Source organism: Panthera pardus, unplaced genomic scaffold (genome assembly GCF_024362965.1).
Source record: "Panthera pardus isolate Hobbes unplaced genomic scaffold, ASM2436296v1 HiC_scaffold_26, whole genome shotgun sequence".
NCBI lineage: Eukaryota > Metazoa > Chordata > Mammalia > Carnivora > Felidae > Panthera > Panthera pardus.
This window is the reverse complement of record NW_026526832.1, coordinates 20,373,249-20,400,946: the sequence shown is the minus strand read 5'-3', so window position 1 is coordinate 20,400,946 and position 27,698 is coordinate 20,373,249. Positions and strand designations below refer to the sequence as shown.

Genomic DNA, 27,698 nt, shown 5'->3' with positions numbered 1-27,698 from the left:
TCTGAATTCAAGCTGCACCTTGGGCATAGAGCTTACTTAAAAAAAAAAGTCAGGCACCTGGGTGGCTCAGTCAGAATGCCAGATCTAGATTTCAGCTCAGGTCATGACTGTAGGGTCATGGGATCGAGCCCCCACGTGGAGTCTGCTTAAGATTCTCTTTCTTCTGCCTGCACTTGCTGGTCTGACGGTCAAGGGTGGGCACAGGTCCTTGAAGGCCCACAGCTGCAGACCAGACAAAAAGAAACCTTGGGGCCCCTGGAGTGCGGGCTGTCGGGGCGTTGGGTTGGCTTTTCGTGCGTGGTCTTGAGGCTCCTCTGCTGTTCAAGGGAGCGCGATGATGTCGAAGCGGCCACCCACACTGGTCAAACCAGGGCCAGTTAAAGTGTTCAGATCTCTGTATACGTTTGAACCCAGAGCTGCAGATGAACTGTACTTTGAGGAGGGGCGTATTGTCTACACGACTGACCTGAGCTGTACCAGCTGGTGGAAAGGCACCTCCAAAGGCAGGACCGGATTAATCCCAGGCAACTGTGTGGCCAAGCGGGCAGAATCCATCGCACGAGGCTGCAAACAGAGGCGATTTGCTCTGGTTGAGAGAGCGTTTGGACAACCGGGTCGGTGTTAATGGCTCAGACAAAGCCAGAAGCGCTACTTTATACCGGGCCTGCCACGGGGGCCACACAGATACGGTGGGAATGCTGTTCACTCAGCCAAACATTGAACTGAACCAACAGAACAAGTTGGGAGACACAGCTTTGCAGGCCGCAGCCTGGAGGGGTCATGCAGATATTGTCCAAGAACAGGCTTCAGAAACGATGAGAAGGAGCTGGCCCTGGACTTGGCCACTAACACTGCCTTTGCCTCTGTGCCGAAAAAGACATGGAGAGCAGCTGCTGAAGAGACTCATAAATATGGAGAACAAACTGAGGGTTACTGAGGGGTTGTGGGAGGGGGGATGGGCTAAATGGGTCAGGGGCACTAAGGAATCTACTTCTGAAACCATTGTTGCAATATATGCTAACTAATTTGTATGTAAATTAAAAAAAATAAAAATAGGGGCGCCTGGGTGGCTCAGTCGGTTAAGCGTCCAACTTCAGCTCAGGTCACAATCTTGCGGTCCGTGAGTTCGAGCCCCGCGTCGGGCTCTGGGCTGATGGCTCAGAGCCTGGAGCCTGCTTCCGATTCTGTGTCTCCCTCTCTCTCTGCCCCTCCCCCGTTCATGCTCTGTCTCTCTCTGTCTCAAAAATAAATAAACGTTAAAAAAAATAATAAAAAATAAAAAAATAAAAAAAAATAAATAAAACAAGTTAAAATTAAAAAAAAAAAAATGAACCAAAAGACAACAGAAAATCATCGGCTATTCTGAGAAAAATAGACATTTTAAGAAACTGCTAAAAAAAAAAAAAAGATTCTCTCCCTCTCTCTCTGCCCTCTCCCCCCCACTCTCTCTCTATCTCTCTGTCTAAACAAACAAACAAACAAATAAATAGTTTTGTAAAAAAAACTTTTAGTGAGGGCGCCTGGGTGGCTCAGTCAGCTAAGCGTCTAACTTCGGCTGAAGTCATGATCTCATGTTTCATGAGTTCGAGCCCTGAGTCAGGCTCTGTGCTGACAGCTCAGAGCCTGGAGCCTGCTTCGGATTATGTGTGTCTCTCTCTCTCTGTCCCACCCCTCCTCATGCTCTGTCTCTCTCTGTCTCAAAGATAAACATTAAAAAAAAAAAAACAAGTCTTAGTAAGAGTGAAGTTTAATTAGAAGAAATTTTACAAAATAAAAAATAGGGATTAAAGAAAGTAATGAAACATATTGATCACTTAGGACTTTCTTAAGCTTAAAATACTATTTAGAGTCAAAATGTTTTGTTTAGGATAAACATGTATTATTTATTTTTGTAAAAAAAAAATTTATGTTTATTTACTTTTGAGAGAGACAGAGTGCAAGCTGGGGAGAGGCAGAGAGAGGGAAACAGAATCCGAAGCAGGCTCCAGGCTCCGAGCTGTCAGCACAGAGCCCAACGCCTGGCTTGAACTCACAAACTGCGAGATCACGATCTGAGCCGAAGTTGGACACTTAACCCCACTGAGCCACCCAGGTGTCCCTAAACATGTATTATTTAGTTAAAAATAATAACTAAACTAAAATGAATAAAGAAACATATTCATTTAAAAAATACACAACTTATAAGAGGCATAGTATGATTTACTGTGTTCGGCACTATTGACCCCAAACTTAAAATTCTAGCTTCCTAAGGTAAATATTTCATGAATTATTTATTTTTAGGAAGAAGCATTTCAGAGACAGCCTATAGATAAGGATTAGGTTTCAATTCCTCTTTCTCCTTACAATAGTCTCTTTTTTATGATAAACCATAAACACACAAAAGAAAAAAAGCCCCTTGATGGGTTCCTTTCCATGTTTTCTTTTGCAATAACAAGCTACATTCAGTAAATTGCCAGTCAATCAAATTGTGGTTCTTTTATATCTTGCTGTGTTCTAAGTAATTTCCTAATTCACACCACAGAAATAAGAAGGAAAATCTTCAGTGAACTATTCTTAACTGTAGAGGATGAATAAAAATGAAACTACCACAGTGTTATGTCCTGACTTGAATGAGGACTGAAAGTCAACAAATTAAACTCAGTTTTTAAATGTCCTTACGAATGGCTCAGCTAAACTTTTTAAGATTATTTATCTATTTTAAGTTGTATTTATTTAAGAAATCTCTACACCCAACGTGGGGCTCAAACTCACAACCCCCAGAACAAGAGTCCCCCAGAACTCCGATGTGGCTCAGCTTTTTTTTGTTTTTTTAAGTGTATATATTTATTTTGAGAGAGGCAGAGACAGCGTGAGTGAGGGAAGGGTAGAGAGAACCCCAAGCAGGCTTCACACCCCCAACGCGGAGCCTGACGTGGGGCTTGAACCCATGAAACCGTGAGATCATGACCTGAGCCAAAATCAAGAGGCGAACACCTAACCAATTGAGCCACCCAGGCGCCCCTGGCTCAGCTTTTTGTAAGAACACGTGGTGACAGTACCCACATGGCACTTCAATCATGAGCAGTAAGAAAGACTTTCAGACTGTTCTTTGGTCTATGCAGCCTGCCAGCAGAGAGGGCAGTTGATTATTATGGTGTTGCATCCACAGAGATAAGCAGCAGGTGGGCAGGATTGTGGACACTTTTCCCTCAGATGACAACACAAGCTTCTTGTTGTCATCTCTGATGAGCATCTCTCCTCTGGACTCAAGATAGTACTGCCCTAGAGTACCATCCACGGATCACTAACAGGAAGCAGCAGTTCTTGAAAAAATGGCTGAGTCCATTCTTAGGTGAGGCAGGGAATGCTCAGAATGACCCTGGAACGTCCTGTTGTTCCAGAAAGTAAGAAAAGTTCCAAAGAATTATGGGACCATGACGGTGGAACCCAGGAACTAGCTGAAAGACGCTCCCACTGGTCAAATAGACTTCAGTGTGAGCATCACAATAAATGAAGAATTTAGAAGAATTCGTGAATTGTTAATAAGTAAAGGGAGGGTGGAGGGCAAGGTCCTCTTACCGTAGAATGCCAACTGATTCATGAGGAAATGATATAGTTAGGAAATCAGCATGTGGCAACCATCACAGTGGTAGCTGGCCGAGGCAGGAACCAGCAATGGATGCTATCATGGGATGTGAGAGTGTACTGGAAACAGCATGCTGACTCAGTCAACATTTTCCCACCAATTCTTCATTAATCACAAAGGGGAAAAAGGTGCCTTTGCAGTGGGGACACCCAGCAGACACCGCCTTAACCAAGTGATCCGAGTTAATATCATGAAAAATGGGACAAACTGACATCACCTGTCTCCTGATGCAACGTGCTGAGTATTCCTGACAGTGACGTATCAGCCCAGACTGATCATTCTGCAGAGCAAAGGGTCTGTATTCTTGGAGATGGTCAGTTTCATAGAAGTTCAACAAAGGCTGAGAAACTGTTCTAGATTAGAGACACAACAACGAATTACATACAATGCATGAGCCTAGATCTTAATCTTGAAAAAAAAAAAGAACTCTATGAAGTATAAAGGTCAATATTGGATAATAAAAATTAGATATGAACTGAATACTATGCATTAGGATTAAATTTCCTGAATTTAGTAATTGAATTCTAGCTGTGTAAGAGAATGTTCTAGTTCTTAGGAAACACACGCTGGGCAAAGCAGCATGATGTCTAGAACTTGCTTTCAAATGGTTCAGAAAAAAGAAAGAATAATAGGTATTATGTGGTGAATATGGGACTTTGTGGCAATATTCTTGCAACTTTCCTATTGGTTTAACTTTAAAAAAAAAAAGGCTTAATTGAAAATTAAGTTGGGATATGTCGTCTACCTCTAGTGATGGTTGAGTAAGATCCTACCAGAGCAACTTTACACAGGAAAGAAAAAAAAAGAGAAACTCTGGATTCAACACACACACACACACACACACACACACACACACACAGCTAAATTAAGCCCCTAGGGAGTGGACTGTAAATACCAAACAAAAGTAAAAGGATATTTTTAAAGGCTGAAAAAAAAAGGGTGTCAACTCAAAATTCTATATCCAGCAAAAACGTCTTTCAAGAATAAAGGTAAAATAGGGGCGCCTGGGTGGCGCAGTCGGTTAAGCGTCCGACTTCAGCCAGGTCACGATCTCGCGGTCCGTGAGTTCGAGCCCCGCGTCAGGCTCTGGGCTGATGGCTCGGAGCCTGGAGCCTGTTTCCGATTCTGTGTCTCCCTCTCTCTCTGCCCCTCCCCCGTTCATGCTCTGTCTCTCTCTGTCCCAAAAATAAATAAAAAACGTTGAAAAAAAAAAATTTAAAAAAGAATAAAGGTAAAATAGACATTCTTAGATAAAAGATAAGAGAATTCACAGATATGCACACGATAATTGCTAAAGAAAGTCCTACAGGCTGAAGGGAAATAATATCAGGTGGAAACTTAGATCCTCAGAGAGGAATAAAAGACCATCAGTGGGTAAGTGTAAAGGTCTGTTATTTTCTTCTTAATTTCATTATTATATGTGTCACTCTTTTAAAAATTTTTTTTAATTTTTTTTTTTAACATTTATTTATTTTTGAGACAGAGAGAGACAGAGCATGAACGGGGGAGGGTCAGAGAGAGGGAGACACAGAATCTGAAACAGACTCCAGGCTCTGAGCTGTCAGCACAGAGCCCGACAGGGGGGCTTGAACTCACGGACCGTGAGATCATGACCTGAGCCGAAGTCGGCCGCTTTACTGACTGAGCCACCCAGGCACCCCAAAATTTTTTTAATTAAAAAAAATTTTTAATGTTTTTATTTATTTTTGAAGGAGAGAGAGACAGAGCATGAGTGGGGGAGGAGCAGAGAGAGAGGGAGACATAGAATTTGAAGCAGGCTCCAGGCTCTAAGCTGTCAGCACAGAGCCCAATGCAGGGCTCGCACTCACGAACTGTGAGATCATGACCTGAGCCAAAGTTGGACGCTTAACCAACTGAGCCACCCAGGCACCCCTAAAAAAATTTTTTTTAATGTTTATTTTTTTTTGAGAGAGACAGAGTGCGAGTGGGGGAAGGGCAGAGAGAGCCTGACATGGGGCTTGAACTCACGAACTATGAGATCATGACCTGAGCTGAAGTGGGATGCTAAACTGACTGAGCCACCCAGGCACCCCTATATGTGTGACTCTTTAAAGTAAAAGCAACGACATTGTCTTGTGGGGTCAATAAGATGTATCTAGGAATCCATCTAGCACTATAGTATACTGGAGAGGGGATAGATGGGTCTATATGTTACAAGTTTTCTACATTTAGTATGGAACAGTACTGGGTAAATGTAAGAATGAATAATGTAATCCCTAGAACACACACACACACACACACACACACACACACACAATGGAAAGAAGTATGGTTAAAAAGCCAGTAGAAAACTTAAAAAAAAAAATCTTTAAATAGAAAAAGAGGCAGGAAAGGAAGAACAGAGAACAAAAAATAGAGGGGACAAACAGAAACAAAATATTAGGACTAGAAGGGAACTGCCTCACCTGATAAGTCACCTACAAAAACTCTACAACTAACATCGTACTCAATGGTGAAAGATGAAAGACTTTCCTTCTAGAAAATCAGGAACAAGGCAAAGATGTCCACTTTCAGCTCTCTGATTCAACCCAGGACTAGAGGTCCTAGCTGGTGTAGTGAGACACAAAATAAAGGGCATACAGATTGGAGACAATCAAATAAAATTGTCTTTGTTTACATAGGCAAGCAATTATGTGCATAGAAAAATCCCGAGGAAACTGCAAAAACAGAAATGAAAACTGGTAAGTAAATTTAAGAAGGTTGAAGTTCGCTGTATACAAATCAACAGTGTCTATACAGTAGCAACGAACAATTGGAAAAATTGTCAGCCGACAGACATGTAAGGACACGGTCACAATTCTGAGTCTGTACAACGCGTAGCTAGAGTCACTCACTGGAATAGTTATATTATTTATTTAAAAAGATTTTTTTTTTATTTTGGGGCACCTGGGTGGCTCAGTCGGTTGAGCATCCGACTCTTGATTTTGGCTCAGGTCATGATCTCACGTTTGTTTCAAATAAACACTAAAAAAAAAAAAAATTTTTTTTTTTAATTTTTAACTAATTTCTACACCCAAGGTGGGGCTCAAACTCATGACCCCAAGATCAAGAGTTGCATGTTCTACCAACTGAGCCAGCCAGATGCTCCATATTATTATTTAAACATTTTTAATGTTTTGTTTATTTTTGAGAGAGAGAGACAGAGCACGAGTCTCGGGGAGGGACAGAGAGAGAGGGAGACACAGAATCCGAAGCACGCTCCAGGCTCTGAGCTGTCAGCACAGAATCTGACGTGGGGCTTGAACCTACAAACTGTGAGATCATGACCTGAGCTGAAGTGGGATGCTTAACCGACTGAGCCACCCAGGTTGCCCCCCCCCCTTTAAAAAATGTTATTCAATAATTAACTCATATACCCCTTTAAATGATGAATCACTAAATTTTATTCCTGAAATCATTACTACAATATATGTTTTGTAACTTGTATTTAAATGAGAAAAATAAGTCATATACCCCATAAGGAGCGAATTGGGGAGGGGCAGAGAGAGAGGGAGAGAGAGAATTTTAAGCAGGTTTCACACTCATCGAGGAACCCAATGCGGGGTTCAGTCCTACAACCCTGGGATCATGACCTGACCGGAAATCAAGAGTCATTGGCCCAGGCACCCCAGTTGTCTGATTCTTAATGTTGCAAAAGACAATCTGCAACAACCTGTAAACACAGGTTGAACAAAATGTTGGGCTATATCCATGGAAATTACTTAGGGATTGTAAGTGAAATGAAAGGCAACTCTAAAAGCAAACGGTTATGTATGTTTAGTGCAATGTAGTAAGTGCCTGAATTTGAAATAAAGAGGTAGTGAAAGAATTTTTCTTTTTTCTCTGAAAGAATTTCTTTTATCAAAGAAACCGGTTGAGTGAGGACACTCCCTGGGTGTCCTATGAAGAGGGAAGTTGGCTGCTATCCCCAGAACCCTCATGTGGTCCCGGTCCCCCCATCGGAGGCCTTCCTCCACCCCAGAGGGCCCTCGCCCTGCTGCTGTGAGGTCCCGCTGCGCCCTCTGGTGGGCAACAAGATGCCTGCTTGGAGAATATTCACATATCAGAATCTTCGAGGTGAGCAGGGCCTGGGATACCATCAGGTCCTACTCCCTCATTTGTATGCAAAGTTTAAACTGGCGTCTAACAAAAAATGGCTCTTCACTGTATAAAACTTCGAATATTTTAAATTTAGAGAAACAATATCACTTACTCCATGACCCAGACACATTTTAACATTAGAGCATGTTCCCTTTGATTGTTTCTTTTCCTTATTTTCACCCATTCGTGAAATGCTATCCTGACTTTTTTTACATTAACACTATACAATGAGAATTTCCCCAAATCATTGCAATTCTTTTGTAAGCATCCTTTCTAATGGGTGCGTGGCCTTAGACATGCCTAATGACAGTACAGCTGCCCAGTCTGGACACAAATGAGGAGACACAAATCATATTTATGGCAAAATCATGGTGATGGTGGCACAAGATGATGAATATGCTGAAAACATTGAATTGTATAATTTATTAAAAATTTTTTTTAAATGTTTTATTTATTTTTGAGAGAAAGACAGCATGAGCAGGTGAAGGGCAGAGAGAGGGGGAGACACAGAATCCAAAGACAGGCTCCGGGCTCCAAGCTGGCAGCACAGAGCCCGACATGGGGCTCGAGCTCACGAACCGTGAGATCATGACCTGAGCCAAAGTCGGACGCTTAACCGACTGAGCCACCCAGGGGCCCCTGAATTGTCTACTTTAAATGGATGAGTTGTTACAGTATATGAATTAGATATCTCAGTAACACTTTTAAAAAACATATTAGGAGGGGGAGTAAGCAGCTACATAGAAATACGGGGGTTCATAAGCATATTACCTCTACCTTTGTGTACGCTTCGAATTTTCTAAAAGAAAAAGTTGGATGCAATATTTCCTAGATTTCTCAGAGGTGCTTACCCAAATGCTCTCTGGCCTCCCCCAGTTCACGGACTCAGAGACGGCTCTCTGTCCAGTAGACGGGATGGGGCAGGGCTGTTGCACACACCTCCCCAGCCACTTCAGGCTCCTTTCGCCATCTTTCTACTCCGTTGACCTCTCTGCCCCACTCGAGGCCTGCTCCGCTAACCCCTGCCGCTGCCTGGCCTCTGGGCCAACAGCGGGCCTCTGCCAGGCTGTGTCTCCCCCCCCCCCCCCCCCCCCGCCCCGCCCCCTACCTCCCTCACCGTACTTCCTGGCTGTGTCCTGCCAGCCATCTTCCAGAAACCTCAGCCTAAGAGCTAAGAAGTTCTGACTCTAAGCGAGGCTGCGTTCCTTCCTACATGGCTCCTGAGGCCCAAGCAAATCAAGGGCTATATGTATCTGGGCACTTGTGTGGGGTCCCTGGGAGGTTGGCCAACCGTTCAAAAGCCCTGGAGAGACTCCGGAACAATTTACAAAAGTTAGGAAATGGGTCCAACAGGTTAGGCGGTTCTGCCCGATGTCTCACACCAGTGTGGTCCCTGACTCAGCCCAAATCCAGAGCTTCTAGGGCTTTGGGCATGGAAGATGAAGGGTGGCCCGGGGGAGAGAAGATTGGAGGAGGCACCACCGAAGGCACGAAGGGACAAGCAGGGCTGGCAAGGAGGAAGGGCGACTCCTGACGCACGGTGGGAGCGCAAGCGCCGCTGCAGGGACTTGGCGACCAGGTGGATGTAAGTAAGGGTTAAGGAGATTTCCAGGTTGGGGGGCCAGGTGAAAGGTGTTTCCTTAGTGGGGATAGAAGATAAAGGAGGAGGAAGTGCTCGCGGGCTTGTTGAAATGGAAGGTCTCTGCCGCTGGAGGGGTGAGGGCGCTTGGCTGGAAGCTGAGGTCCAGACCTGAGGTGGGCGGTACATGGGGCGTCTACATCCGGGGCTCACAGGTGTCCCCCGGGGATGGGGTGACCACATGGCCCAGTCCTGGTTTGCACTCTGTCCTAGAGTCTGGTTTATGCCTCTCGTTCCAGTTAGCACCTCTTTCGCTCTCAAAACTGTCCTCATTCGTTCGGGTGACAAATTATATGGTCGTCCTACTCAAGAGAGGGCCTGCGGGGAGGGAAAGAAAAGTGACTAAGCCAGGCTCCTTTCCCTCACTTCCTTCTTTTGGCCTCCTCATCCTCCCGCCTTCATCCCCTCCTTAGACACTCGTATTTCCCCCTTTCTCTACCTCCTCCTTCCCTTCTGCCCTCTCTTTCCCACTTCCCCAGGAAAGAACTCACCCCCACCCCCACAGACCACCCCAAGTCACAACTCTGGTGGCTGAAGGAAGAGCGAGCTGGGGGACCCCCTGCCCAGTGGACAGCGGGCCTGGGGCGAGGCGGCCTGGGCGGGACAGGGAGCGGGGCCAGCGGGGTTGTGGGGTTAGCCCCGGCTGGAGGCCTGCTTCCTAGTCCTAGTCCGGCTTTCCTGTTTTGTTGTCTCGGAGCGAAGCATCCTGCCCTTGGAGTCTCCCGTTCTGACCTCCGCAAAATATGGAGATTGAACAAGTGACCTGATGTGAATCTTCGCAAGGAGAAGTTGTGTTCATCTTATTTGATGCCAATTTTTATGGTGGTCGGGTCACACGATGTGGGAGGTTAGTCACCTTGAAGAGATGGTTTGTGTTGAATGTGTGTGTGTGTGTGGGCTCCCTGGGTGCAGAGGCTGAGAACTAGCGTCCATGGGGCCCTTTAAGGACCAACCTAGGGCCCACGGCCCCTCGGGAGCCCTGCACCAGCCCCTGGTCACCTGCAGAAGGCGGGCAGACACATTGAGGGCCAAAGGGGTCCTCTGGCAGGGTGGCCCTGCTGAAGTCACCGCAGCTTCTGAGAAGGGGCTTCCCAAGAGGAACTCCGGAGCTTGAGCCACGAGGGGTTGGAAGGAGGAGGTGAGGACAGCAGAAAAGGAAGCAGGACTTCAGGGCCTGAGAGCGGGGACGAGGAGTTCGGTAACTGCCTGAGAGAGGGGACTCCACCAATCCTCACCCGCCCGGAGCTGTCCGCTTCTGGGCAGAGGGGGAGCAGTTTACACCGCGTGTATGTGTTCTGGAGCTCTCTGGCCCCCAGGACTTGGGAAAAGCGGTAAGAAGGCAGGGGGAACCTGGCAAGTGCTCTTTAGTTGGGGTTCAGGGGGGTGAGTACCGGGAAGGCAGTAGGTTTTGAAGCCAAACCAGAATTCAAGGCCGAGCTGCCACTTGACCTCTCTGAGCCTCAGTTTGCTCATCAGCAAAATGGGGTTCATGAGGCGGCCTCGCAGGCTGTTTGAAGCCGGCGGTGATAAATGCCCTGGAGACCACGACCGCAGCTGCCGAAGATCAGGAGCTTCAGGGGCCGGGGCAGGGCAGGGCCGGGGCAGGGCCGGGGCAGGGCCGGCGGCGACTCCAGGAGGCCACCGCACGAGGGGCTGAGGAGAGGCGCCGCTGCCGGCGGGGAAAGGGAGTCCAGATCCATCCGCCGGGGTGCAGGAGGCTGACCCCCGCCGCGACCCCGCCCCGGAGGTGCCGCCGCGCGTCTTCCTTTTCCCTCCAGGCGCGCGCCCGGGGTTCTCGGAGCCGGGCTGTCACCTGGACGCCCGGGCAGAGGGGCGGGCGCGCGGGGTCGGGCGGGGAGGCGGGACTTGGCGGCGGGCGCGGGCCGGGGGGTGGGGCGAGGGCCGGGGGGCGGGGGCCGGCGCCCCGCGGGGAGGCCGGCCACGTGACGCCTGCAGCCCCGGCCGGGCCACCAGGCGGGGAGCGCCGCGGCGGCCCCAGGAGGTGGCGGCGGGGCGCGGGAGCCCGGGCCGCGCGGGACTGGCCGTCGGGGCCCCGGGACGGTGGCCCCGGGGGCGCCCATGCCATGGAGAAGCTGGCGGCCGGGCTGGCCGGCCTGCGCTGGAGCATGGGCGCCTTCCCGCTCGACCTCATCGTCAGCCGCTGCCGCCTGCCCACGCTCGCCTGCCTCGGGCCAGGTACTGGGGTGAGGGAAGGGGGGCTGGGGGTCCGCGGGGAAATCGGGGGCTCTCTGGGCAGGTGCTAAGGGGGCCGTGACGATGTGGCCCCTGCCCTCCCGCTCCCGGCTTCGGCCTCGCGCGGCTCCCGGCACGCCTTCCCTGGAGACCCAGGGCCCACGAGCCGAGGGTCTGCCGCCTCCTGGGCCCTGCTCACGGGCACCGGACAGAGATCCGGGACAGGGACTGAGACCAGGCCGGGACAGAGTTTTCCCGGCCAGCTAGAAGCCGGAGCGCGGCGGAGGCCCCGCGGCCGCCCCGTCGGTGCATCCCTTTCCCTGCAGCCCTCAGACCCCCGGCCTGGGCCGCGCCCCCCTCCGTCCCTTTGTCTCCCGCTTCTCACCTCGATCCTCCCGCATCCCCTGGGCCTCGGACTGCGTCTTCCCACCGCCGCCACCACCCCCCAGCCCCGATCGGCCCCTGTTGGCACCCTTCTTGCGTTCTCCTTTCGCATCCCGGGGAGCAGTCTGTGGCCCCCGGCGGGCAGGTCACCTCGGGGAGAGGCCCGAATGATCGGGCCCTCCTGCCGGCCGTGCCCCCAAGTCCCGGCCCTCCCTCATGTTTTGCCCCACTTCCCAGGGGCCCAGGCTGCTCTGCCCATGGGACTGTGCATGGGGGCCCGAGAGGGGACGCCTGGAGGCCGCACGGAGCGAGGGGACCGGTTGGAGGAAGGGGGGGGGCGGCTGCTTGGCTGGAGGAGGGGCGGGAGCCGGGGCTGGCAGCCAGGCCGGGGGTTTTGTGTGCGAGAAGAATAGGGGTTTGGCCCGCGTTGGCACACTCGCTTCCCTGAATGCTAATGGGGCCCGCGGCCACAGGCTCCTCTCTCCTCCATGGGGCCCGCAGCCCCTCCTCCGACCCGCGGCGGGGTGGAACGGGCACCGTGAGCCGCAGCGTGTCCCTCGACCGACCGTGCTGCGTGTCAGTTTCCGAGCCCGGGGCCGTCGGGCAGGAGAGCTCAGCAGCCCAACGTCTTGCTCTCCAGATCGTTAGCGAGTGATCCCGAGGCTGTCCGAGTCAGCATCAAGGCTGTCCCCTTCTGCGTGTGAATGGGATAAGCTGGCCCTAGGTTCTGCCTGGCCACTTCCCACACGTCCTCTTTGGCATCTCCCTTTCCTGGGGGTCCTTTCTGAGCTCCCCAGTCCCACCAGGCCTCCTCTGGGCTCCCGTGGCGCCTCAGCACCCCTGACTTGAATCTGTACACGCGTTTTTATAGTTTATTGCCTTCACACTGGGCTCCAGGCTCCTTGAAGGAGGATATCCCGCTTCACAAAGATTCTGGACTTACCGGAGGGATGAGTGAATGGACAACTGGTGTGATGGCCCAGCTGTCTGCCTGTCTGTGACCTGTCTGTGGTGGCTTTGGCTGTGGTCACTGTGAGTGCGAATACGTGAACAAAAATGTGTCTTTAGTCTTAAAGGCCCTACAGCCTATGCATTTGGGAGAGGCCCCTGTAGTTGCAGCCATGGGACTGAGTTGTGTCAGTGGGGTGACAAGCTCCTGTCACTAGGCCCAGGGGCTGTGGCTCAACTGTTGGGGGCCGTGAACCATAGCCCTTTGGTGTGTGCCTTGTGTGGTTGTGAAGGTTGCAGAGTAGGAGGGCTTCCTCTGCCCCAGGACATGAGGGGTTGAGGAGGAAAGCTCTGACCCCCTCCAATGCAGTGGGAGCCCGCCCCACTCAAAGGGCCTGAGCACATCCTCCCCACACCCTTCATGGAGCCCTCAGTCATCAGGATAATCAGGATAAACCACTTCCCATTTGCTTGGGTGGCAGCAATTTAGTAAGTTGTGTCTGAGAGGGCTGGGAAGGAGGCGTCCCCCCACCTTCCCCCTGCCCACCAGCTGCATCCAGGAGACCAGGCCCCCTGGAAGCTGGGCCAGCCCCTCCTGCTCTCCTGGAAACCGTTGCTGGGGTTGGAGCCTTCTGGGCCCAGGCCCCTCCCAATACCTCTGCCCTAGTGCAGCTTCCCCCAGAACTAGGTTCCCCCTTCAAGCTCCCCCCCCGCCCCCACCTCATCACTGTGTTTCGAAGACAGGGAGGGTGAAGGGCTGACAAAGGGAGAGCCAGGAAACAGCTTCTCTGAGAGGGGCTAGGGGTTATCGGAGACTTTGTCCCCTCTCCTTTGAGGTCCCCTGCATGTAGGAGACCCTTGTGGCAATGGGTGAGAAGGGGCTGTCCAAGAGAGAGCCAGGAATCTCTGGGGACCCCTCAAGCAGGGATCCACAACGGATAGCCCGTCTCAGCCCTGTCTGTGCCCCCGACAAGGCCCTCCTCGCCTGGCTTAGGCACTGACTTGGGGGCTGAGAATTCTGCTGGTGGTCCTGAGGCCCAGCTCTAGTGTCTGCTCAGGGAAGACCTCACCTAGTTTGCTGCTCCTGTCTGGGAGTACCCAGACACCCTCCACTCAGCACCTCCAACGTGGCCTGTTTTCTGGGTTCACCTCTCTTTCCACCTCCCCATGGGTCCAAGTGCTCTGGGGGGGCGGGGCTGGCTCATCTGCCGGAACCCTGGCTCACAGCACAGGGCCTGGGACAGCAGGCCGTCCAGGCAAGTGGTGAATGAAGGACTGTGGCCGGGGTGGTTGCTGGGGCCCCGTCAGGAGCCAGAGCCCTGGGAGACCAGGCGTGACTCACAGCCCTGAGGCCACAACTGGCAGCGCGCCTGTCCCCTGAGCGGTGTTGACCTGGACAGGGATCGTGGGCAGCCATCCCCAGTCAGGGTCTTGGTGAAGACATTAGCCTCCTTCGTCCCTCCTAATGTCCACTTTACCTTTCCTTCCTCTTCCCAGGGGAGTATGCTGAGGGTGTCAGTGAGAGAGACATCCTGCTCATTCACTCCTGCCGCCAGTGGACAACGGTGACAGCCCATACCCTGGAGGAGGGCCACTACGTCATCGGACCCAAGATTGACATCCCCCTGCAGTACCCAGGTGTGCCCAGCCAGGGACAGATAACATAGAGCCACTGGGGGATGCAGGCAGGAGGGTAGGGGGTAGGCCTTGGGGGAAACTGTTAGTGACCACCCTTTGCCTGGAGCCACAGGGATGAACGAGGACATGGCTGGCCGGGTGGCGGTTAGGGCCCTGTGGTTTTCATACCGTTTCTGGGGGAGTCCTGGGTTTCTGGTTGCAAAATTTTGATTCACATTTTATTTCGTTTAGTTTTTTAAACGTTTATTTTTGAGAGAGGGGGAGCGCGAGTGAGGGAAGGGCAGAAGGAGAGGGAGACACAGAATCCGAAGGAGGCTCCGGGCTCTGAGCTGTCAGCACAGAGCCCGATGCGGGGCTCGAACTCACAGACTGCGAGATCATGACCTGAGCCAGAGTCAGACACTCAATGGACTGAGCCCCCCAGGCGCCCCATTCACATTTTATTTTAAACTGATGATCTAAAAATTAACCCCACTCTCACACTGCTGCAAATCAAACCTTAACCCTAACTAGAGACCTTGGGTGTGTACTGTGAGCTGCCTCATTAAGGCTTTTTTTTTGTCCAGACCCTCGAAGAGAACGTCTCGTGCGGGGATCTTCTCAGTGGTTGGTGTGCAACCAAAATTCTTCAGAAACAAAGGGATGCTCAGGCTGATTTTAGAACTGCACTCGTCCACTCTAATCCTGATTTTTCCCAATTTTTGTGTTAAACTCCTTGTTTTCACTGACTGGCTTTCTCAGCGAATGTGAAAATTTTACACTTAAATGAGATGATGCTAATGAACTCGTACTTTTATCTGTTATATGTATGATGTTGATATCTTACATACGATTTTGTTTGAAGAAAGGATTCTGCTGCTGGAAAGCACAGCCCTTGTATTTTACACGTGACAGAACAGAGGCTTTAAGAGGGAGGTGATTTGCCCAGGGTCACACAGCTAGGAAACAGCGGAGCAAGGGCTAGAACCCAGGTGACCGGACTCCTGGGCTGATGCTCGCCTGCACCACACCAGCGACGCAGGGCTGTTGTCACCTGGGTGGGAAGGGTGGGAATCTGGTGGCCCCCTCCAGAGATGCCCCTGTGTGCCCCAAAGATCCCACAGCTCCTGCGTGTTAAACACACGCCGCCCTCCAGATGCTGAGCTGAGTGTTTCGTCATAACATCCTCACGGCAGCCGTGTGAGAAAGTCTTATTAGCTCCGTCTAACCCACAAAGTGAGGCTCCGAGAGCTCTGGTAGCTTGCCCAGTTCTGTGTTTGTGACTGCTAGTCCCCTTCCCCTGCCCTAGTAGAAGTCGGGAACTCCTGAGCTGGAGCTGGGAAGGCTCCCATTCCTTTCCTCCCAGGTATTGGGGTCCCCAGCCCTTCTTGGGTCTCCTCTGAGCCAGGGGGACAGGACTAAGGCTTCTGCTCTTTACAAACAACGCTGTCAAGTTGGTACCCCCATAGCTCCCACACCCCATTTAAAAGATGAGGAAACACTCTGGTGTCTTTCTGACCCGGGGTTGGGCCCTGAGCCTGGAGCCCTTGAAAGGCCTGCTTAGCAGCTAGAAACTTCCCAGCCTGGCTCTCTGGTACTGGTCCAGGAAGGGGCCCCAGATCTTCTTGGGATGAAAAAACAAAAGATTGGAAAAAGCCCTCGCTGACAGAAGTGTGACTTTACTGTCCCATTTCAGTTGTGTTATTAAACATCAGGGAAACCAAGGCACAGAGCCTCCTAGGGAAGAGTGAGTGAGTGCAGGAGGCCTGGGGCCCTTTCCCTTATGCAATCTTCTGGTGCCCCTGTGTGCATGTGGACGGTGTGGTCATGGGGCGGACGGCTGGCCTGCAGGGGAGTCGCATCCCTAGCCGCATCTTTCCGGTGGGTGGCTCGGTGGCCCTAGTGGGGGAGGGGAGGGACGGGGTTATAGCCTGGAAGCGGAGCGTGCAGCCCGACGCTAGTTCCTCCTAATGAATTAATAATAACGTGGGCGGGGGCAGTGGCGAGACCCGGGAGCCTCAGGGAAGGCGGGGGAGGGGAGTGCAGTGCAGCGCCCGCCCGTGGATTCGGGGGACCTGGCTGCCCGGAGAGGGCCCCCACCGCCCCGCACAAGGGGCTAGGTGGCTCAGGTCAGCGTTGGCCGGCATTCTGGGAGCTAAGCCCTGTGCTTCCATTTCACAGATGGGAAAACTGAAGCCCGGAGAGATTAAATAATTCGCCCAAGGTCGCGAGGCTGGTTGGTGCCAGAGATGGGATTCAACTAGGTCTGTCCGACCCCAAGCCTGTACATTTACTCGCCATTCTTTAGGGAACGGCGGCCGGGGTCGGGTGCTAAGAGGAAGGGGAGACTGCTCTGGCTGGAAGGGACGCCAGGGAGCGCGAATGTGACGTAGGAGGGAAAGGGCAGGGAGCAGGGGCAGGCTGGGGTGGGGCAGGTCCCTAGGGTGCGGGGCGCTTGGGGTCTCACTACGGGGGGAGGCAGGAGAGGAAGCTGCCGGGGGGAGCGAAGGCTTCCAGGGGCTGGCGCATCGCTCCCGGGAGGTCTCCCTTCCTTCCTCCCGCGGTAATGACCGGTGCTGGGCCCGCGCTGCGGCGGAGGGGGTGGTGCTGGCTACCATGGTTACATCGATCCGCCGGCCACATCCTCTCCCGGCTGCAGCCCTGACTTGGCTCCAGCTCTCCCCACAGGGGGCAGCGGGCAGCTCTCCCCGCTTGGCTGCTTGTGGTGGGGGCTTGTGAGTGGGGGGGGGGGGGAGGCCGCGGGAGGGAGGGGTGGCACCCGCAGTGGGATGGTAGCCACTGTGCGGCCCCTGCTGCCCGGACCCCCCCCCCCCCCCCCCAGACCCCCGTTCCTTGCCAGGCGCCTCCCGTTTCTCGCCGCTGCCCTGGAGGGCTGTGGCACATTTTCTTACAAGGGTCTCCTCTTTCTCCTGGGCACTTCCCCTTCCCTTTCTCAGCTTCACTTCCTTCCCGCTTCTAGGTGCTGCCGGGCCCTTCGTTCTTCATTCTCAGCACGTTGGGGGCAGGGGAGTGTCCTCAGTCTGGGATTCTGGCTGGGTCTGGGGGGCTCCAGGACCCACATACTGTATACAACGCGGTGTTTGTGTTCACGCCAGGAGGATGCTGGCATTTTTTTCTGGGAGGAGAGTTCCCAAAGGGTTGAGATCCGCCCTAGCTGAAGACCCACCTGTGGGTTCAGTCTGTACCTCCCACCCGGAGTCCTTAAGCCCTGCCCGCGCTTGCTCACCCCCCTAGGAGCACCCCCTGGGGGGCCTCACTTGGCCTCCCAAGGACTGGCTTCTGCCCCACATGTTACTTCCAGGTTCCCAGTTTTGACTAGCAGCTCTGCCTGCCCCGTGTTGTGTTGGTTTTTCTGGTTTTTTGGTATTGCCAGGTTTTTATTTAAATTCCAGTTAGGTAACATACAGCGCAATATTAGTTTCAGGAGTAGAATGTAGTTGAGCGCCTGGTGCTCAACACAAGTGCCTTCCTTAACACCCATCCCCCATCGAGCCCATCCCCTCCCCCCCACCCCCCAGCCTCCCCCAGTAACCCTCAGTTTGTTCTCTGTAGTTAAGGGTCTGTTTTGCCAGCTCCATTTCTGACCCGGCTGGTGGCCTGCGTCCTTTCTTCCCCCTACCTGCACGTAATCCGCTGCCCCAGTCTGCCTCTTGGTCTGCTTGATTTTGCCATTTCCCCAGTGGCTGTCCCGGCTCTCCTGCAGAATGACCTCCCTGCTTTCTTTATGGAGCTCAACTTGGAGCTTGGCATTTTCTTGCTCAAAACACTGCGACGGCTTTCATTTCTTTTTTGGGCTGTGAGATGACCGTTTATTGAGATATTTTCCTTTGTAGTTCTTAGCCAGCTGGGTAGTCCACTGCACCACGTCATACAGGCTGTCCTGAAGGGGGCAGCCTTCAGCATTGCAGCCTACAGACTAGGCAGTCCCCAAGATCTCTTTAATGGTTCTAGAGCATTCTCTAGCTAAAGATGCATGCTGCTTTTGTTGGGCAACGTTGACAGTTTCGTCAAAAGTGAGACTTCCACCGCGCGTGATGTTTTTCTGCTTTTCTCTGTGTCTTGGTGGGTCCTTGAGGGCTTCGATGATCAGAGCGTCGGCAGAAGAAGGTCCCACTTCAGCGTGGGCCTGTTTGTTCTGAATGGTCAGTTTCGCTGTCGTCCTCAGACCTTTCTGATCACCACTTGCCTTGGCGATGTCCTCACTAACCTTCTTGGGACGCGCACCCGGGGGGCCAGTCTTGGGGGCTCTGCAGACATGGCAGTGACTACCCCACCAGGGCACCTTCCGTGACTTCGATCTTTTGGGCGTCGGACTTAGGTGGCCTGGCGGAGGTGGCTGGTGTCAGATGAATCCGGATTCAGGACGATGGGAGAAAGTGGCACCTTGGCTTCCTCTGAGCTGAAAGCCAAAAGCTCATTTCTTACTGAGCAAAGTCTTTCTGCCTTAACCTGGCATTTAGAGCCTTTCATAACCTGGTTGCTGCTTCACATGCCGTTGGCACCTTCCTCAAGTCCTGGGCATAGGCACTCACCATTTTGGGCAGGCAATCTGCTCTCATGACTCTTGTTTTTAAAAAAAATTTTTAAGTTTATTTATTTATTTAGAGAGAGAGAGCTAGAGCAGAGGAGGGGCAGAGAGAGAGGGGGAGAGAATCTCAAGCAGGCTCCACACCAGCAGCACGGAGCCCAACGTGGGGCTTGAACTCACAAACCACGAGATCATGACCTGAGCCTTACCCGACTGAGCCGCCCCGGTGACCCTGTCTTGTCCGTGCTATTTCTTCCATGTGGACTGTCCGTTCTATAAAGCGTTTTTTGTTTTTTGTTTTTTTAATGTTTATTTTTTTATTTGGAGAGAGAGCACAAGCGGAAGAGGGGCAAGAGAGAGGGAGAGAGAGAATCCTAAGCAGGCTCCACAGTGTGAAACCTGGTGTGGGGCCCGGTCTCACCACTATGAGATCATGACTTGAGCCGAAATCAAGAGACGGTCGCCTAACTGACTGAGCCACCTAGGCGCCCCTGTAAAACTCTTTTCATTCTTAAGATCCCCTCGGACCGTCAGGCGGGTCTTTGGCTCTTCAGTCACGAGTCTGTTGTAGCAGCTGTCCCATCCTGCCATCATTGGGTGCTTTGTGTCGCACCAACTCTATCTGGGTCATCTAGGCTTGCACCCTCTGTCTCAGGGCACATAAAGGGTATATGTGACCAGTGAGGTGAGACAGTTTATACAAGGGGGTCAGCTTCATGGATTATCCTCGTTCTTTTACAGTCTGTGCCTGCTGGGGGCATCTGCCGGGCCAGCTAAAACAGCCCCTGACCGCCGGTTAGGAAGGCCTCGTCGGAGGGAGGGAGGGAGGCGGTTTTGTCGGGCTCAGGTCAGAGGCCTCTGGGATGTTGCACCAGGGGCTGAATGTTGGACCAGGGCAGGGTCTGGGAACAGAGCTGGAGTCTGAGCAGCCCTCCTGGGGTCTCCAAGGCCCGGGGCTGAGCCCCTGGTCTGCCAGGTGCATCGGTATGGATCGGCAACCCGAGGTACGTGCGTTGGATGCCAGATCCAGACAGGACCCCCGATCGTCTGCTCCATTGCCCTCCGACGAGGACCCCGAGAGGGGAAGGTCACAGCAAGTCAGAGTGGGGCTGGGACGAAGCCAGGAGCCAGCATCTCCAGTGCGACACTGATGCTTGGTTGGAGGCCAGTTCTGTGTGCAAGCGTTTGGCTGCCAATGTGCATTCGGATTTCTCTGGGCAGGCAGCTGCGGGCCTCCTCACCCACCCACAAGCTCTCCATGGGGTTCTGGTTGCTAGGTCTGTGCTCACCTGCCCCCCTTGAGCCAGCTGCCTGGCCCCTTCCACCTCAGGCTGTGCAAACCTGCCTTTCTGCAGTCTCGGTTCCAGAGGGGCTGGCTGACGCGAGGGGAGCAAGAAGGGGGGACCGGCGGGCAGGCCTGCCCTAGCAGCCTGTGTTCGTCCTTCGTAGGGAAGTTCAAGCTCCTGGAGCAGGCCCGGGACGTGCGGGAGCCGGTGAGGTACTTCAGCAGCGTGGAAGAGGTGGCCAGCGTCTTCCCTGACCGCATCTTTGTGATGGAAGCTATCACCTTCAGTGTCAAGGTCAGTCCTTGCCACACCAGGCCTGGTGTCCCCACGCTGGTTGGAGGGTTGTCCTTAGGATCCAGGAGGCAGAAGGTGTCACAGTGCCCCTTGAGGGCCTTGGGCCATGTCAGAAGAGCCAGGTGTATGACCCACTGGCCTGCAGAACTTCCCGGAATAGGTGGTGAAGTGTGTGTGGAGGGTCCTGCCCTGACTTGGAGATCCTCAGGGCAGCCCGTCCCTTCTGTAGGAAGAGTGGTCGTTGGGGGCACACAGTCCCGGCAGACCCCCACTGGTGTACGGATGGCTCGTTTCTGTTTACAAACCCTTATCCACCAGTTCACTCCTCTTCACGGTAGCCTTGAGTAGATGGAGTATTGTTACTGCCCAGATCGTATAGGCAATGATAATAAAAGCTGCCATTTACTGGATATTTTAAAAGTATGGCACACCAACATGTTGCAGTTCTTCCAAGAGTTAACACACGAGGCAACTCAGGCCCCAGAAGTAGCTCATTTAAGGTTGCACGGCTCCTACGTGGCCTCTCCGGGAGGGAAGGTGGGTCTCCTGACCCTGCGGTCCGGTGCTCTTGATCCGGTCTCAGCCTGGGAAAGGCTCCTGTGTCGGGGAGTGGGGGGGTGTGCTCGCGCCTCAAAGGAGGGCTTTGCCTGGGCCACCGGCTAAAGCCCCACCCGGTCTCTGGGATCCGCAGGTGGTGTCGGGCGAGTTCAGCGAGGACAGCGAGGTGTACAACTTCACGCTGCATGCGGGCGACGAGCTCACGCTCATGGGCCAGGCGGAGATCCTGTGTGCCAAGACCACCAAGGAGCGTTCGCGCTTCACCACGCTGCTGCGCAAGCTGGGCCGGGCCGGGGCGCTGGCCGGGGTGGGAGGCGGCGGCCCCGGGGGTGCGGGGGCCGCGGGTGGCGGCGGCGGCGGCGCCAGGCCCGTCAAGGGCAAGATGCCCTGCCTCATCTGCATGAACCACCGCACCAACGAGAGCCTGAGCCTGCCCTTCCAGTGCCAGGGCCGCTTCAGCACGCGCAGCCCGCTGGAGCTGCAGATGCAGGAGGGCGAGCACACGGTGCGCGCCATCATCGAGCGCGTGCGGCTCCCCGTGAACGTGCTGGTGCCCAGCCGGCCGCCGCGCAACCCCTACGACCTGCACCCGGTGCGGGAGGGCCACTGCTACAAGCTGGTCAGCATCATCTCCAAGACCGTGGTGCTGGGGCTGGCGCTGCGCCGCGAGGGCCCGGCGCCGCTGCACTTCCTGCTGCTCACCGACACGCCGCGCTTCGCGCTGCCGCAGGGCCTGCTGGCCGGGGACCCTCGCGTGGAGCGCCTGGTGCGCGACAGCGCCTCCTACTGCCGCGAGCGCTTCGACCCCGACGAGTACTCCACCGCCGTGCGCGAGGCGCCCGCCGAGCTGGCCGACGACTGCGCCAGCCCGCGCCGCGCGCGCCTCTGCCTGCCCGCGCCCCCGCGCGCCCCGGCGCCCGCCCGCGCCCCCGGCCCGCCCGGCCCGCCCGGCCCGCCCGGCGACGGCGAGCAGGAGTACGTGAGCCCTGACTGGGCCGGCCCGCCAGAGCCCGGCGCGCCGCCCGCCGAGATCCCCTACGAGGAGCTGTGGACGCACCAGGCGGCCGAGGGCCTCGCCGAGGGCCGGACGCGGCCGCCCCCCGGGCCCGACCTCATCTCCTTCGGGGCCGCCGGGCCGCCCCGCCTGGAGCCGGAGGCACCGCCGCCTCCCGTCCCTCCCAAGTCCGAGGCGGTGAGTGGCCGGGGGTGGGAGGCAGGGAGGGGGGCTGGGGGTGTCTGCTCCAGGGAGGTGGCCGGCCAGAAGCAAGTTCTCCTGCGCCCCAGCCTCGTAGCTCCGCCTCCAGCCCCTGGAGCCTGTGACAGAAGGTGTCCCAGGGGCGGGGGAAGGAGAGAAGGACAAGGAGAAGGACGCTGGAGCGTTTGTGGTATACCAGGGCCGGTGTGGATACCAGGGACGTAGATGTATATGGTCTGTAGATAACCAGGGGCGGTGGCACTGGGAGTTCTGGAGACAAAGATGCTCGTAGGTCTCTAGCTTGAGAGAGTTTGGGGATGAGCTCAGAAGGCTCCACAGAACAGGAGTCCTTTAAGTTGTCCAGGGAAAAGAAGGTCCCCTGGTGGAATAAGTTTAGAAAATGTAGTGGATGATTCCTAACCCACCCCCTCCTCACTTAGGAACCACAGAACGCTGGTTCATTAAAGGCTCTGAGAAGTCCTGCACTAAGGAACCCTATCTGTGCCTACTGCAGAATTTTGCAACCGCACTGGTCCACAGCAGTGGACTGCAGCCGTTAACATCAGGGAGTCCACTGGGAGTATTTGACCTATAAGGAAGGGATCTTGATGACCAATGGCCCTTTCTTCTCCTTGTCACACCATTTTCTTCCTCTTCTTTTCCTTGAGGAGGGACTAGGTTTACTTATCTGTTTTGGATCTCCTCATATATACATATTCTTATATTCACGATGGCTTTCCAAGGCCACAGGAGATGGTGTGTATGTCATGGGCTCTCGTGGAGTGAAACAGGCTGGAGAGACTTAGAGGGCCGGGGTGGGTGACTGGCAGAGGTGAGTAAGGCGGAGATAGCCTCTTGGCAAAGTGGGGCAGTGTCCATCCCAGACGCCCTCCTTGCCCAGCTGCTTGGGAAGGGCGAGGCAAGGGGTGTCCGCCGCCTGGGGACAGGACGCGGAGTCACGGCCCTCTGCCTGCAGGTGAAGGAGGAGTGCCGCCTGCTCAACGCCCCACCTGTGCCTCCCCGGGGTGGCAATGGCGGCGGCCGACCCTCGGGCAGCCCCCCGGTGCCCCCACGCTTCCCCAAGCTGCAGCCCATCCACTCCCCCAGCTCCAGCCTCTCCTACTACTCCTCTGGCCTCCAGGATGGGTGAGCCCCCTCCTTCTCTCGGTGCTGGGTCCTCGGGAAGGGGCCTAGGGAGGGGAGCCGGTGCTGAGGAAGAGTCCAGGCCTGGGGGTTCGGAGGGCGTATGTTCCTGAGCAGTACCTGAGCTTGAGGGGGCTGGGGCCACGCCTTGCTTTCCACCTTCTCGCTTCAGTTTGTTCCTTTCCTAACTGGTGTCGGTTGGGTGGGGACACGGCCCAGGTTCCCTCCAGACTGGGATCTGCCACGGGATGGAGTGCTCCTTGCCATATGAAAATTTTACGTGATTCAGCATAGTCTCATTTTCCCAGGGGTGGGAGAGGCTGGAAGGAAGACTAGGGCAGTCCCGGGGCGGGGGGGGGGGGGGGGGGTGTCTCAGGCCTTGGGGGCCGGGGCGCGAGCCGGCGTTGCTGAGATCAGCGTGGCAGTCTCTGCCCTGGCAGAGCGGCCTGTCGCATTTCCGCGCGTATCTGTGTCTCTGCCCGCAGGGCAGCCTCCCGCAGCGGCAGCGGCTCACCGTCACCGGATGCCTACTCCCTTTACTGCTACCCGTGCACCTGGGGAGACTGCAAGGCCGGCGAGGCCTCCGGCCGCCCACCCCCGGGACCCCTGCCCTCCACCACGCAGCCCAGCCAGGCCGCGCGGGCCCTCGCAGAGCCCCCGAGCAGTCGGGCTGCCTCCGTCTTGGGGGCTGACACCCCCGTCAAGGCGTACCACGGCTGCCCGCCTCTGTTCAAGCCCTCTCACCCACAGAAACGCTTTGCTCCTTTCGGAGCTCTCAACCCCTTTTCGGGGCCTGCCTACCCCTCGGGCCCTTCCGTGGCCGCCTCTCCTGGGCCCACGACCACCTCGGGCCCCCTGGCTACCTCCAGCCCTGCTTTTTCTCCAGGCCCAGGCTCACCAGGCCAGGCCTACTCGGCTGCTCCCCCCTCCTGTCCCACCTCCTCCTCCTCCTCTTCCGAGTGGCCGGAACCAGCCCTGGAGCCCTTTGAGCTGGGCCAGGGCGGTTCCCCGGAGCCCGAGCTGCTGCGCTGTCAGGAGCCCAGAGCTGTGGGGGCACCTGGGCCCGGACCCTGCCTCTCGCCACTCGGACCCCCCAAGGCCTTTGAACCAGAAGGTCTGGTGCTGCGGCAGGTCCCCACCCCACTGTCACCGGTGGCCCTGCAGGGGCCCGAGGCGGGCGGAGCTCGGCTCCTTCTCGCCCAAGGGCGCCTGGAGGGGCCTCCTGCCAGTCCCCGGGAGGGGGTCGCAGGCTGGGGAGGCCGGGATGCCTCCTCCTGGCAGCCCCCCGCTGACCTGTCTGCACTCTCCCTGGAGGAAGTCTCTCGAAGTCTACGTTTCATCGGGCTCTCAGAGGACGTGGTGAGCTTCTTTGCCAGAGAACGCATTGACGGCAGCATCTTCGTGCAGCTCAGCGAGGACATCCTGGCAGATGACTTCCACCTCACCAAGCTGCAGGTCAAGAAGATCATGCAGTTCATCAAAGGCTGGCGGCCCAAGATCTGATGTTCCCGGCTCGTAGCTGCGCAACCGGAAGCTGGCACGGAGGCCCCGGGGCTGCAGGGGGACAGCCTGCGGGACCCAGGAGCCGGTCCCGCCTGCGAGGAGAATCTATGCCAAGACTGAGGCGGCCAGGCAGCCCCTCAGAGTGAATCCAGACACACTTGGAAGTGGGGGACTCTGGGGTCAGACCCCTACACAGGGACATCTGGCCTTTGTGCAGAGTATGTGGGGAGGAGGCTGGAGGCACCGGGGCACACCTGGGCCTGGGGCCACACTGCTGTGATTCCCGTGGAGGAAGGGCATCAAAAGCTGGCCTTCGCGGTGACCTAACATCTTCCCGTGTCCTTGTGCAGAACTTCACAGGCCTCTTGCACTTCTCAAGCTTGTAGGTTGAGGTTAGAGACCAGGGAAGACAGTGGTCCGTAACTTAAGCACAAATTCCCCAAGTGCCCTCTCCCCTCTGCCCTGTGGGCTTTTGGCCTAAGCTGCCCCAGAGTCTGGGTGCCGTTTCTGTATCTCTGGGACGCCCTTCCTTCCCCCTTCTGTGAATCAGGGCCCCGGCCCCGAGCACTGGGATAGCGAGTACAAGCCTGTGCCACCGTGCCTCGGAGGCTCCAGCTCTCGGTGCCGGTTTGCAGGTGAAGACCCTGGACGAGAACGGCCCTGCTGTTGACGTGCTCTAGTCGGGGAGCCGGGTGGTCCCCTGACGTCCCCGGTGCCCAGGCTTCCGCCTTCCATCTTGCCAGGCTGGGTCCGGTCTGCGAAGATTCTCACTCCGCGGAGGAGCAGGTAGATTTAGGTCAGCCGCTCCTGGATTCTGGAGGCGAGTCTCTCCCACTTCCCCTCTGCTCCCACTTCGCTTGATTCTGGCCAGCACACGGTGCCGTCCTCTTGCTCTCTGTAGCTGGCACAGGTGGCGTGGGTGGGGAGAAAGCACGGTGGTTTGGGGAAACCTGCTCGTTCCCCGTTCCTGGAGCCCAGGCCTCCTGCACTTGCTCATGTGCCTCACAGCAGGCCCTCGTCCCCCGGATCTCGGGCACGACGACCTGCTTGGCACCCGGAGGTTGGCCGTGGTGTACGAGCACCCGTTACTCCCCAGCCCCCGGGCTCTCCGTCTCATCACCCAGGACCACACTAACTCTTGTGCCGCTGGCCTCAGGCCCCGGGTTACAGGCCTTCTCTTCTGCCTTACCTAGCCTTCCTAGATATTTATTTCCTGTTTTTCTCTTAAGAGTAGTGAAGCCATGCCGGTGCTCAGGCCCTGAGCTGATGCCTCTGCTCCAGGGCAAGGGGAGTCAGGAAGCAGGACACACAAACTGATGAAGCATTTGGTTTCCTTGTCGATCCCTTAGTGAATCCTCCGGGACTAGTGAAATAAATGCTAGAGCACTGGACAGTGCAGGTGGAATGCTGGGTGTCGGCGGCTCTCTTCTTCCGGACCACGGGGACGGACAGGTACAATGTGTAGGCCTCCAGGCAGAAGGCTCTGGAATGGGTGTGCCCGTGGCCCACTCCTGGGTTCTCTTCTGAAAACCCCTCATCAGCCCCTACCCTAGAAGAACGTTCCAGCTCCCTCAAAGGTTTCAACATCATTCCTACTTTCCATTGCTGCTGAGTGGAAAACTCCAGCTCGCCAGCCAGGCCCCAGGTTTTTCCTGCACTGGCCAAATGCCTGCCTGAGGCTCTCCCAGAGCGCCCTTTAGGAGCCCGTTAATGGCTCTGGTGTGAGGACCCGTTCTCTACCTTTTGGTCACCTGAGAACCCCTAGCACAGAGGTGGCTTGATTTTAGAGTCTGGCTCTGTGGCAACCAACCAACCAGCCAACCAACGGTGAGTAGTCAGTCAAGCCGGAGCTAAGCTCCTTGCCCACTGGTCCCGGCAGAGCTGGGTCCGGGATGGTGTCTGGAATCCCGGCAGCTGGAGCAGACGCAGGAGCAATGGGTCACGGTTCAGAGCCCGACACGGTGTGACTTGTTAGGATTCTGTGCACACGCAGTGGGGGTCCTTCTGCCAGGCTGGTCGGGGGCCCCCTAGCCGCTTACACAGACTGGGTAGCGCTTCTGCCGGAAGGTGAGCGTCGGGCCTCTCCGGCCCAGAGGGCACCGCGCGGGGGGGGGGGGGGGGGGGGGGGGGGGCTCTCGCAGCGTGTGGTGCTGGCAGGCCGCTCGGCCTTCGTCCCGCTCGTCGCGCTGATCATCCACGCATCCATCCTTCCGTGCTCTGGGGCAGCCAAGACGTGCAGGATCTATTGGCCAGGAAAATATTCACTCCTGTGCCTCATGCCCATGCTGACATCCTGAATATGTGTCCCGCCACACACACAATAAACCCTGGATGACATTGTGCCATGAGGAAATGCCGTCTGGGGAAAGAAGCCTCTTGAACCCTGGCCTCCAGGCCTCTCGCCCTTCACCTGCTCTGGTCAGTCGGGCCTCTTTCTCACGGCAAGCAGAAGCCTGCCAGAGTCTGTAAACACAGCTGGGTTTAGTTTGTGAAGTCCCCTAAATCCCCCCCGTGTCACGGTCTCTCTCTCTCTCTTAAGGGGCTGTCTAGAACTCTCTCGACACATGCACACCCCGAGAGCCCAAGGCTTTATTCCGACTCCTTGAAGGACAGGTTTAAACCAGAAGGGCAAAGACCGAAGAAAAAGGAGCACGTAGACAGGC

General features: G+C 55.3%; 1 protein-coding gene and 1 pseudogene across 1 annotated transcript; both read left to right on the top strand.

The window, feature by feature from the left end:
- On the top strand, positions 1-1,051 carry LOC109267295 (osteoclast-stimulating factor 1-like; annotated as a pseudogene).
- Positions 1,052-11,313: 10,262 nt separating this feature from the next.
- GAREM2 (GRB2 associated regulator of MAPK1 subtype 2) lies at positions 11,314-26,440 on the top strand. The gene is made up of 6 exons (XM_053891077.1): positions 11,314-11,561; positions 14,388-14,528; positions 20,506-20,636; positions 21,328-22,386; positions 23,366-23,535; positions 24,018-26,440. The coding sequence occupies exons 1-6, from the start codon at positions 11,450-11,452 to the stop codon at positions 25,033-25,035; spliced, it is 2,631 nt and encodes an 876-aa protein (XP_053747052.1). The 5' UTR covers positions 11,314-11,449; the 3' UTR covers positions 25,036-26,440.
- The last annotated feature ends 1,258 nt before the right edge of the window (positions 26,441-27,698 follow it).

Coding starts and splice junctions, on each gene's coding strand:
- GAREM2 (XM_053891077.1), top strand. CDS start 11,450: ATGGAGAAGCTGGCGGCCGGGCTGGCCGGCCTGCGCTGGAGCATGGGC. Junction 14,529..20,505: donor CATCCCCCTGCAGTACCCAG/GTGTGCCCAGCC, acceptor CGTCCTTCGTAG/GGAAGTTCAAGCTCCTGGAG. Junction 23,536..24,017: donor TCCTCTGGCCTCCAGGATGG/GTGAGCCCCCTC, acceptor CTCTGCCCGCAG/GGCAGCCTCCCGCAGCGGCA.